This window comes from Balaenoptera musculus, chromosome 11 (genome assembly GCF_009873245.2).
Source record: "Balaenoptera musculus isolate JJ_BM4_2016_0621 chromosome 11, mBalMus1.pri.v3, whole genome shotgun sequence".
In the NCBI taxonomy this organism is placed as follows: domain Eukaryota; kingdom Metazoa; phylum Chordata; class Mammalia; order Artiodactyla; family Balaenopteridae; genus Balaenoptera; species Balaenoptera musculus.
In genome coordinates this window covers 99,247,098-99,259,600 of record NC_045795.1, presented here as the reverse complement: position 1 = coordinate 99,259,600, position 12,503 = coordinate 99,247,098, and the positions used below count along the sequence as shown (strand labels likewise).

The 12,503-nt window shown below is 39.3% G+C and overlaps 1 protein-coding gene across 2 annotated transcripts in view; it reads left to right on the top strand.

The window, feature by feature from the left end:
- The window catches only part of RAF1 (Raf-1 proto-oncogene, serine/threonine kinase), a 73,087-nt gene that overhangs the window by 52,641 nt on the left and 7,943 nt on the right, over nucleotides 1-12,503 (top strand). The window contains exons 4-11 of one of the 2 annotated variants that reach the window (XM_036869949.1): nucleotides 988-1,090; nucleotides 1,382-1,539; nucleotides 3,243-3,341; nucleotides 5,003-5,156; nucleotides 5,749-5,808; nucleotides 8,264-8,291; nucleotides 8,402-8,529; nucleotides 8,869-8,986. In XM_036869949.1, coding sequence (XP_036725844.1) covers nucleotides 988-1,090; nucleotides 1,382-1,539; nucleotides 3,243-3,341; nucleotides 5,003-5,156; nucleotides 5,749-5,808; nucleotides 8,264-8,291; nucleotides 8,402-8,529; nucleotides 8,869-8,986 — 848 coding nt within the window. The remainder of the gene's footprint in view (nucleotides 1-987; nucleotides 1,091-1,381; nucleotides 1,540-3,242; nucleotides 3,342-5,002; nucleotides 5,157-5,748; nucleotides 5,809-8,263; nucleotides 8,292-8,401; nucleotides 8,530-8,868; nucleotides 8,987-12,503) is intronic. The other variant, XM_036869950.1, reaches the window with a different exon arrangement.

Genomic DNA, 12,503 nt, shown 5'->3' with positions numbered 1-12,503 from the left:
CTCTAATAGGCTTCTCGTAGGTGAAGGGAGAGGTTAGAATGGTGCTGTATATGTGGTGTTCTCTCCCTACCTGAGAATATTCTTCCGTCAGGAGATGGGCCAGATAAACTAGATAGGCATGAGAAAGGAACTGGGCATTAATTTTTACTTAAATGTACCTATTTTTCTGTCTTGTTTAGGCACAGAAAGAGTGGTTTCAGAGTAAATTTTAAGACAGTTAAGTCTTTCATCAATTTATATGTATAGACTCTGCAGACAGTTCTACAGATTTAAGCCCATTCTTCATAGAAAAGTGCATTTTATTTGTGATTCCTTTCTATTTATGTATTTTCTAGATTGAAGTAGGCTAGTGAAGATTAAATTTTGCTACTGTAGCAATATTTATAACCCATTTTATAGGATTTTAGGATTTTTATAGGATTTTAATGTTATAAAGTCCAATTTATTGCATATTTCCTTTATCATGAGATTGTTTTATTTCATTGTTTAAAAAAAACTTTATTCTAAGAGTACAAGCTTTGGAGTCTGACTGACCTCGATTCCAAATAGGCCCTGACACTCTGTGTGTGGCCTTGAGCAAGTTACCTTCTTAGAGCCCCATTTCTCTCATTTTTAAGATGAGGATAATAATGCCCACTTCATAGGTTTTTTTTTTTTTTTCCCCCCATATTTATTTTATTTGGTTGTACTGGGTCCTTAGTTGTGGCATGCGAACTCTTAGTTGCAGCATGCGTGTGGGATCTGGTTCCCTGACCAGGGATCAAACCCGGGCCCCCTGCATTGGGAGCACGGAGTCTTATCCACTGCGCTACCAGGGAAGTCCCTATAGGTTTGTTGTATGAATTAAATGTCAGTGTTGTATGGGATTTAAGTTTTATGTTTATGTAGCATGAACTAAATGGTAGCTGTTGTTATTACTGGTATTCAACTCTTTCACCTAATTTAAATATTTCCCTTTCATATTATGTTTTTTAAAATCCTCTTTAGTAAAAAAGCACGTTTAGATTGGAATACTGATGCTGCCTCATTGATTGGAGAGGAACTTCAAGTAGATTTCTTGGATCATGTTCCGCTCACAACACACAACTTTGTAAGTTGCAGATCTCTTCTCTCTTTGTGTATGTTGGGTGCTTTGGCTGGCACAATAGGAATTTCTCAGAGATAATAAGTATATATGTTGTTGGATTGTTTAAAGCTGTGCCATTGTTTACAGTGAAGCAATTTAGGTGTCATTAGATCACAGATGTACTTCAATTTCTGTGTATGAATTTTACAAATGTTGGAAGTATGATTCTTCATTCTGATAAAACCTCTTGGGGGTCAAGAAGGAAATTATTTTGTTTTTTATTCAGTATAATTTACACCTGTGTTCTTGTTCCAGGCTCGGAAGACCTTCCTGAAGCTTGCCTTCTGTGACATCTGTCAGAAGTTCCTGCTAAATGGGTTTAGATGTCAGACTTGTGGCTACAAGTTTCACGAGCATTGTAGCACCAAAGTACCTACTATGTGTGTGGACTGGAGTAATATCAGACAACTCTTGTGAGGCATTGTTCTTTTTTCAAAGAATATAAGGGGGCAGGGAGATATAAACCTCTTTTGAGGATGCATACTGTATATACGACTGACAAGTCTGGGTTTTAGACTTATTAAATGAATTATCATCATCTGGAAACGATCTACTTTAGAAACATGACAGTTCTGAAACTAGCAAGTTTTAATGTGGTATATAACACTCTAAAACGAGCTGGTAGGAGTATTACCTGTCAAATAGAGATTGATATACTGTGCTTCAGTAAGGCAAAGAGCAGAGGGATATGAAAACCCCCCCAGATTTTTTTTTTTACTAGGTTGCTAGTAGACACTACTCTGTCTACTTTTAAATAACACTGAACAGACCTCTGACATCGAGAAGGAGCAGAAAGTGTGGCTGGTGCTGTTTTCTTCACCTCAAACTAGGGAAAACATTAGTCTTAAAATGATATTACAGTAAACCTTAAAAAACACATGTATTGGGCTTCCCTGGTGGCGCAGTGGTTGAGAATCTGCCCTGCCAATGCAGGGGACACGGGTTCGAGCCCTGGTCTGGGAAGATCCCACGTGCCGCGGAGCGACTGGGCCCGTGAGCCACAATTGCTGAGCCTGCGCCTCTGGAGCCTGTGCTCCGCAACAGGAGAGGCCGCGATGGTGAGAGGCCCGCTCACTGCGGTGAAGAGTGGCCCCCGCTTGCCGCAACTAGAGAAAGCCTTCGCACAGAAACGAAGACCCAACACAGCCATAAATAAAATAAATAAATAAACATAGAATGATCATTTAAAAAAAAACAAAACACATGTATCCCTCAGGAGACAAACCAGTTACTAAAATATATTGCATATACACAAACTGGTTTCTTTAGTAAGGTTTAAATTAAAAGTTACATATTCCAGAGAACCTCTTAAAAACTATTAACAGGGATATGAAAAGTCAAAGATGAACTTTTATCCTTTTTTGAAGGTACTAGAAAAACTAAGGGAGTGTTATCATTAAACTACCATGGGAACATCTTTTTTGCTTTCGTGGTAGTCACATGTTGCTTTTGCAAAGAGAGCTTGGGTAGCATAAACAGCACAGACTTTGGAGTCCAGCAGACATTGGTCAAAATCTGTGTTGTCATTAACTATCTGTAATCCCCTCTGAGCCTTAGCTCACTCATCTGAAAAACGGGGGTATTACCATGGTTGCAGTGTTCTTTTGAGGCTTAACTGAGATAACATGTGAACTTATCGGGCACCAAGTGCTCATCTCATGGAGGGAAGATGCCCAGTTAATGTTAATATCACTTTTCCTCTTATTTATGACTTTTGGTGCTGAAGGTGATCTATCCTTCATATTTCTGTCTTTTCATTTGTGCGTTTCCAAGACAGAATGTTTCTGAAAAGCTCTACGTGATTTAGGTTATAAAATGCCCTACTCTAGCTTAAAAAAACACATTATTTTGATATGGCTGGACATTGGGCCAGTATTTCCTAGAAATGCACACTAGAGACTCTGTGCTCATTGGCCGGTCAAGATTGTTCACATTCTGTAGTCATTCAAACCCAGTCACTTGGGTAGCCCCTTACCCTGGGTAGCCGGAAATGGTCCAGGAAAATGTGACTAGGAAAAGTTGAGTTTGAGTAGCTGTGAGTTTGCAAGGCCAGGCAGGCTGACTGTGAAATTACTACTGCAAGTCTATAAACCAGTCTTCTTCTGATTTCATTTAGGCTGTTCCCAAATTCCACTGTTGGTGATAGTGGGGTCCCAGTACTGCCTTTTTTGACAATGCGTCGGATGCGAGAGTCTGTTTCCCGGATGCCTGTTAGGTATTTTTTTTTTACCTACTGCTTTTCTTTTGGAAAGTTGTATTAAGAGTTCCCTTGCGTTCCCTCCTCTCTCTGTGTAAACCCTTTGCTGCTTCTGTGGAACTCAGCATTGGCGTTAGAGCAAAACGTAGAACTTTTTCTCTGTGGTCCTCTAGTTCTTAAATTCTGGAAAGTGACTCTGACTACAATTTATTCTATTATCCTAGCATGTCCCTTGTATCTCATTACATTTTAAAGAGTTTGAGATTTTGCCTTCCTCAGTATGCAGTGAGCCTCAGGGAAAGCGTCCCAAAACGATATACACTGATTCGGTAAAAATAAAACCCTCAACTTTGAAATGCTTATTATGGCCTTGCATTGCTGAAACCATGGTATTGGATTGGCCAAAAAGTTCGTTCGGGTTTTCCCATAACATCTTATGGCAAAATCTGAACGAACTTTTTGGCCAACCCAATACTGAATAAACTGCTATCTTGAAAAGAATCTAATTAGATTTTTAATATAAATATCTGTTTTAATGTGCCTGTGAGTTTGCACATAATTTGTCTTTACTCTGTTTTCTGGCTTTAAAATCAGAGTTTTGTTGAGTCCACATGCCTTACTGTTTGTTACACGTGAATTTGGAACCTAAAATAAATCTACATCTTTGTCCAAAATATCTGACTTTAATTTATATATAATCATATAATATTTACTGGCCTTTGTAAGACTGTCATGGAAATTGTTAAAGGCCGTATATCTCAGAACAAGGAATTTGTACTGAAGTGATATCTGTATATATTTGTATATGATTTTTATTTTTCTTGATAATTTGAAAAGCAAACCTGACCGAAAAACTGTACTTGCTTCTGAAGATTTAGGTAGAAGAAACCAGGCCTCTGAAGGCATTAATGTTGAATTGCCTGGAAAGGCAATTGCAATAGAGCAATTTCTCTTAGAAAAAAAGTCTTTTATCTCTTGAATCTACACATGGTGCTACTTGAATCTAAACAAAACTCCGAGTAATCTTTGGAGCAAATAATGAGAATGTTAAACTTAATGCGTGTTCCCAGATTGGTTGGTGGGAGAGTGGCGTTGGGTAAAAGAAGCCAGTGATAAATTTCAGTTAGGTATTGAAACCTAAAAACTGAATTCACATTAATTGATTTTGTGAGCTGTTTATGGGGGGAGAGAATGCACAGTGGATAAAATGCTGGCCTGTTTGCAGCTATGCTTGGCAGATCTAACCGTCTATTAAAAAATCTTCCTTAAAGTTTTCTAATTTAGTCTCTAAATTAACCTGGGCAAGTTCCAACTAGCTTTTGTAGGGGGTAGTATTGGTTGACAAATGCTAATCTGTTCTTTCCCAGAGATGGTCTAAAAATTCGGAGTATCCTGTAGAGGTGATTTATTAAATAGAAGAAAACTTATAACGTATCATTTCTTTTCACATGACTTCAGAGCACATATATTATTTACTTTTTAAAAATTTGCATGCAAAGGCATCTAAACAAGAAACATTTTAAATGGTGCATATTGAAAGAAAGGAACATTTTTGTCAAAGTTTGTAGTATAAGTAGGGTTTGCCCCCAAGTATCTTAATGAAATAGGTAGTTGAAAGACTTTACCAATACAGAGGCCTGAGTGTCAACCATGGAATTTTCTTTCTCCTTCTCACCTAGTTCCCAGCACAGATACTCCACACCCCACGCTTTCACATTCAACACCTCCAGCCCCTCCTCTGAAGGTTCCCTCTCCCAGAGGCAGAGGTCGACGTCCACACCTAATGTCCACATGGTCAGCACCACCTTGCCCGTGGACAGCAGGATGATTGAGGTAATAGGGTCCTTTGCGGGTGGTGAAGAGTGTCAGTTATTCGTCTGGGGTTGACGGTTGTGTCAGAGAGTTTTGGGTTTCAAACCTGATAAGGAATGTTGCAGCACTTTGTCAGGTCTCTGGACTTTTTGATTTCTTATTCACTACATCTTGAGACTAGCTTAATTAATCTGGTTGGTATATCATTCAAGTGGAGAACTGAAATTTCCTGAAGAAATGTTAACATTTGAACTGATTCTTTCCATGTTAGATTTGAATAGGATTTCAGTGGGCTAGTGAATAAGATACATAAAGAGTAGTTTCTTTTTCATGTGGGAAAGAAAATAATAGTGATAGAGGACTACAAACTCTCTGAAAGACTTTAAGTGATTTTATTTAGAAATAAAAGGGTGGAGTCACAGGATTTTAATAAGCAGGTATTTAGAGAGCTATAAATGCGCAAAGCTAGTGTTTTCAAACTGCTTTTTCTTTTCTTGGCTTTATTGTATGTTCTGTTTGGTTTGCTTTCTAGTTCATCTTTATTAACAACTGAATACACTTAAAATACTTCCTTTGTTCTTTATTCTTCTTATTTCTCATTGCTTTGGACTAGAATAACAGCCTGAATGCTTCTCCCAGGGCGTGGTCCAGACGATTTTGTTTGAGGGGAAGAGTAGGTATTCTTCTTCATGCCTTTGCTTTCTTGTAAAGTAGCAGGATTGCTAAGACTGTCAGTAGCCTATCAAAAATGAAACAATCACTAAATTTTATGTTTCTTGTCAGACTTGGTCTCATGTTTTCTTTTTTGGCAATAGCATATTTGGGAGTAAAAAAATAACTGTATGTAGTATTGGTGATAGGTGAAATCAGTTTCTCAAGTGAGATTTTGAGGCCAAGGGTATTAAAAAAATTTTTTTTTAATCATTTTCAACTAAAGACGAATGCTAGATTTGTTTAGTTGTTACTCAACAGCATCACTATTCTATTTTGTTTAGAAACAAAATGTGTCAGTTTGGTTGGTATGCCCTGAAAATCCTTTGATAAGCTTTTATCAAAGACAGCTGTGCTCTATCTACATCATGAATTGTTCCTTGAAAAACCTCAGGGCCACCCACTACCTCACGCACAGCTTACTTACCTCACTCAGACCTCACATCATTTTCGACATACTTGTCCTACCAGTGAGACGTGGGAGGGACTCAACAAAAGAGTTGGCTTTCGAATGTGGGGCCTAAACTGGTCATTTGGGGGCACTTTGGTTATCACAAGATTATTGTGAGGGGGTCATGTATATGCACGCTATGAGTTTTATTGTTTCTATTGTATTGTCACTAGCCCTGATAATAATACAGTAATATACCAGTTACTTTTCTTCTGATATATGATTTAGTCCTGTATAAACACTCTAATACTTAGAGGGAACATGAAAAGTGAAAATTCTTGAAGTTTTATTATAGAATAACTAGCACATTTGTGGTGCTTAATCCTCTCTGTACTTTAGAAGCAGACCAAATTTTGATTCCTGTTTTGTAAAAATTACATATGATTCAGCATTTTAAAAGTACACTTTCTTGCTTTGTTTAAACCATCTTAGTTCTCTTTAACTAATGTTTAGATTTTGAGATGATGATAAATCAGTCCAGCTGTAGAAACTAGCACAGAATTAAGTATGAGGTATGTAAGTGGATACGGGGAAGAAAATTATGACGACATTAAGAAAAAATCCTAGTGCATGGGAATGTAATTCTGGTCAGTAAAAATACATTGTGCCACGCTTTGACTAAAAACAAAGAATAGATTAGTTGAATAATAAAGCTACAGCTGCTAAATATTCTACTGAAATTCAAGTTATTTTTGGAGAAAGTTTTGTCTACCTGGCAGTCATCCTGTCATACTTAAAAGCATGCAGGTTCCTAGGTTTCCCGCCTTCCCTCCCAGACATACTTAAATCAGTCCTAGTGGTGTGGAGGGGCTTGGGAATCTGTATTCTTAAACACCTCTCCTGGTGATTCTGAAGACTGGCCAGGTTTGAGAACCCCAGAACCAGGCTTTATTGGCAAATTCTGAAGATGTTTGGGTGGGGCTGCGAAAGTGGGGGAGGGGCAGCTTGGCCTGTGATTCTTCTTATCTCTTGTAAAGATGTCATAGCGTGTGAGCATTCTGGTAACAGTTGTGTGAAAAAAAGGATCCTGTCTTTACTGTGGTTACACAAAGAAAACAGAGTAAGACTTCCAAGAGAAATAATCCTTTTTGAGGATATGGGGACCAAGTATTTTTCTATTATTGTTATTTATATATTCCAAGTGAGGATTTATAAAAATGAGGATTTAGGTCTCATGGAGCGCCCTGTGATTTAAACTGTTCCAACTAAACAGTTTAATAAATTCTAAAGGTAGCCTTTGACCTCTTACCTGAGTAGAATGTAACTAGTTTCAGAGCTTACCCATAAGATCTGAGGAGCATTTTGTGATGAATGAGCTCATGGCTGAGATCCGTGGGTGGTGATTTTTACTTCTTTTTCTGCCACCTACTGGTTGTGTGACACTCGCCATGTTCCTTTATCTGTTCACATGTGTTTTCTTATATGTAAAATGTAGGTTTTAGATTAGGGGATTTATGGTCCTTCCAGCTTTCTATGATATTAGGTTTGGATAAAATATGTAGTCGTGGTGCTTACCCATAGCAAATCCAACTCCTAGAGGGGTAACAGTGAACTTGCCACTGAACCCCTCATTAAAAACATTTTATTATTATTTTTTTGAGCTTCAGTGGAGCAAGATCCCCAACCACTGGAAGGAGCTCAGCTTGATAGTAACTTTGCCAGCCTTCCTTTAAAGAGTATCAGTCTGCAGTGTGCATTGCTTTCTTCAGAGAAAAAAGAATGCTGCTTTATTGTGTATGAGAAATTAGCATCAGTCCTCCTAATATTTGATGATAACAATCTTGGAGATATTGGCCACAGACATTTGATGAATTTAATCAAAGAAAAGTTAGAGTATGTAATTAGACCTTTTGTGTTTTAGAGATTTTATAATCCACTTTGCTCCTGTAAATCCTTCTCCCTTTCCCTCCCCCAGAGAACATCTTTTCTAGTGCAGAAATTGACCAGCTTTCCTTTTCTGTTTCAGGATGCAATTCGAAGTCACAGTGAATCAGGTACTTGTCTAAGTCATTTAGCAAATAGTCATGGGCTTTTTCTCTTTATGCTGTGCATCTTCTGTTGGCTTAGCCATGTGTGAATTCTGTTTGTCTTGTCTATTATTAAGCCTCACCTTCAGCCTTGTCCAGCAGTCCCAACAATCTGAGCCCAACAGGCTGGTCACAGCCCAAAACCCCTGTGCCGGCACAGAGAGAGCGGGCACCGGGATCCAGCACCCAGGAGAAAAACAAAATTGTGAGTATGGTCAACAGTACCTCCTGCATGTTAAGGTTCAGTAAGAAAAGCTTAGTCAGAAATGAGAATGCCTTTAATTTTAGGGTTGGGGGACTCTAATTAAATGAATACATTATAAATGTCAATGCCATTTTTGGCATGCTTACATTGGAAAACTTGCTGCTTTGTTGCAAGGCGGGGCACAACTAAAATGGTATTTTCTCAAAAGACAAAAACTGGAATTATAGTTAATATGTCTATCTTTAAAAGATACGGGAATGGATGGAGTTGGGTTGATCTTTTCTTTGACACCCTTGTTAAAAGTCCACAGAGTATATCAGTGATCTCTGCTTGTTTTAGAGGCCTCGTGGACAGAGAGATTCAAGCTATTACTGGGAAATAGAAGCCAGTGAAGTGATGCTCTCCACTCGGATTGGGTCAGGCTCCTTTGGAACTGTTTATAAGGGCAAGTGGCATGGTAAGTTTGGGTCCCCTCCCTTTACTACCAGGGTGAAGTCACGTTTCAGTCCAGAGAGGGCCAGGCAGGCTCACAGCAGCACTCTCCAAGGGTACTTGATTGCATGTGAAGATTGAACTTAACGGTATCTCAGTGACATTTCATACTGTTCTTTCTAAGACTCAGCAATGCTATAATTGGTATGAAAGTTTTCAGGATAATGAGAAATTGGTGAAGAGTTGAGCACCATAGTGAAATGTCACAGTCTCTTATAAACTGATTAAATACAGTGTGCGCCTGGGAGGAACATGCTTTGAAGCTCCTTAAATGTGTTTAAGAGGCTGTTGCTATTAGGAGGGGCATGGATTCTGGAAACTTAAAACTGGAAAGGACCTTAGAGATTTTACATGCCAGAAAACCAAGGTCCCCAAGAGGGGGAACTAACATACCCATGGTCAAACAGTTGGGCACAGGAAAGCCAGGAGCCTCCTAAAACAGATTTTCTTTGCTCTGCCCTGGGATTGGTTGTGGGAATCTCTATCAAACAGGAATGCACAGACTTAATTCTTGAATCTGTGGGGAGTTGACATTCTTATTTTAATGGAAACACTTTGTCACTTGGAAGAAGCTTTCTAATTTAAGGTCTGTGGCCAAAGCTTCTGTATTTTGTCAACATACTTAACATTTCTGTCAGGTTTTTAATGCCTCTGGCTTTAGGATGTCAGCCAGAAAATAGAGTATTTTCTTGAAAATGCTACATGTTCCCCAAAAGACATCTCTTCTAAATTCAGATTTTAATAAAGCAAACAACAACAACAAAACCACACACAAAACCTAAAGTGCCTAGATGCCTGTGTTTCTACTTTGGACGCCACCATATTTATCTTTATACATAAATGGACAAAGTTATGAGCGTAAAATACATTAGAGCATTAAAATTCAAGTTGCTAAAAACTGAGGAACACTGGGTTTTCCACTTATAACTAATCATCTGACAAATTTCTCGTTCTTTGCAGGAACTGGCAAAGGACTGAACATTTGTAGATACACGTAGGGTGACTCCTTTTCTTTCAAAAATTGTGTCTAATATACTACTGGCCTGCCTCCTGGGTCACTGAGAAATTATGCTGTTGCAGAATATTTTCTAAATAGATGTCATAAATGTCTTGGTGATCCCTTAGAAAAGAAAAACACAATTTTGTGAGATTGAGTGCTTGTATCTGAGACAAGAAGGCTGTAAGTAATTGCAGGAAGTGGAGCAGAAAACACTGCTTTTAATGCTTCCATTAGGAGCATTTTATCATTTTTATCCGTTTTGAAGCCTCAGCTAAAAGCCAATACATGCAGTTTAAGTTGGGCCCAAATTTAAGCCTCCTCTGATTGAGCACTTTTATTTGGGGGTTCATAGTTTTTCAGAGCATTAGATTTGCCACAGTACTGCCTTGAGCTTGCGTTTTCTCTCAATCTCGAACTTTTAGATTATGGTAAGGAGATGTATTTGCTATAGTGTTACTTCCACAAAGACAACTGTTAGAATGTAGATAACATCTAATGCTTTAAGATTCTACTTTTTCTAAGTTAAGAGTGTCAAAAGTCGGAGGAGCGAGGAGCAGTGGACTTTTAGCCCCTCAGAAAGCAAGCCATGGTCTGTGAATGAAGAGGAAAATGAGAGGGTCAAGGAAAGCGTAATTTCTAGATTGAGTATTTTGTGCTATATTTGCTTCCTTTTTTTTTCCTCTTTGCTTTTCTGATTCCTATATATAATAGAATATTTTATTCAATTTCTTAAAAATTACAGCTGTTTTGGTGATTCCCCCCCCGCCCTGCCGCCGCCCCGATTCTGCCCGTCGGCTGTGAACAGAAAAGGTCTTAAAGCAGCCAAAGTGGAGGCCTCAGATCCGTGAACTAAGCGCACTTTATGTACAGAAGAGACCCTTTGGGCCCAAGTGCAGAGTCTCCTTTTGAGCATGAATTTGGGGTCTGATTTGGCAGCCTCTGCTAATTACAGACAACATATTAAAAGAGATGAAGATAGCAGTTGAAGCTGTCAGACTGTTAGCAGTGAGGTCACTTACAGCATGAGAAGAAGGCAGCAACCCCCTCAAGAGCAGATCCCCCAACCTGAGAACACTCTTGGGCCACAGTGTGAAGTCAGCAGCCTGGTATAACCATGTATAGGGATCCCCAGCCCAGCCTAAGGCTGAGGTTTGTCATTTTGACTGAGTCAATAAGAAGTGGAGGAATGGTGTTCATTCTGTTTCTGTTCTGGAAAGCAGGGGTGTGTATAATAAGTTTTAGACAATCTCAGATGATTAAAGCAGGGAAATTAATTGGTGTTTAAAAAGGTAAAAACATTTGAAATTCACCAGTGATAGTAGCTCGCTCTTCTTCAATGGTAGATGAATAATATTAACGTAATATCTTATTAAAAACATGATAACCAATAGCCATGTATCTTAACTTGCTTGTACTACATTTGCCTCTGACTTTACTATGAAGGGAAAGTAAGAAGTTCTGGTTTGAGTACTTCATGTAGTTATTAAGCAGTGTTACTGAATGCCTATTGCACGGAATGCTGGAGAGGTGGACTTGGTCATGATGTGCTTGGCCCCGAGGACTGCTGAGCAACTAAGTCCCCGGTATTCCCTGCTAGAGGCTGTGCCCACTTCCAGCTCCAGAGCTTCAGACAGACAGCTTTTCAATTCATAACTTGCCTTGCTGACAGTTGCATCTTAGAATTCACTCATTTCTTCAGCCAGTGTTTCCTGAGCATTCTTCTAATACCGAGCATTTTTCTAGGGGCTAGGAATGAAGCCCTGAGCAAAACAGATAAAAATTCTTTCTCTTATGGAGTTGATATTCTGGTGGGGATAATAACCAAGAAAAGCAAATTAGATAGTGTGTCCTAAGTGCTAAGGAGAAAAATGGAGGAAAGCAGGTATAGAGCGGCAGGCCTGGTTCATAGGTTTTAGTAGACTGGTTAGGGAGGAATCTGCTGAGGAAGTGGCATTTGGGAAGCAGCAACAGCAGATGCAAAATGGGCCACTCACCTGGCCTGTCCGAGGAACTCAAGGAGGTCTGAATGGCTTTAGTAGGATGAGCGAGGGAGAGGCTCATAGAAGTGAGGTCTGGGGTGTGAGGTCTGGGGTGTGGGTTATAGGGTACCGTAAAGACTTTGGATATCATTTGGGTGAAATGGGGGTCTCAGATTGTGCAAGATCTTTAGGAGGTTTGGCCAGCCTTGGCCTGAAAACCAGAGTGATAGGGAGCTCATGAGTTACCTGAAAAGTCATTCTAGCTCTGGGCATTTCCTACCAGTGGAAAACCATTCTGTATAGGAGTTGAAATTGGTTTTCCTATGGTGTTTGCCCATTGTTCCTAGCAGACTGAATCGCTGGTATGGCAGTCCTTGGAGGGTACACGTACAAATGAGGGTGTGCTGTAACGCAGAGTATGGTCTCTGGGTTTCAGTAAGAAAGTGCGCATAATCTGTTACCATAACTGTTAACCGTGAGCTGCCTGGCCTCTGGATCCCTAC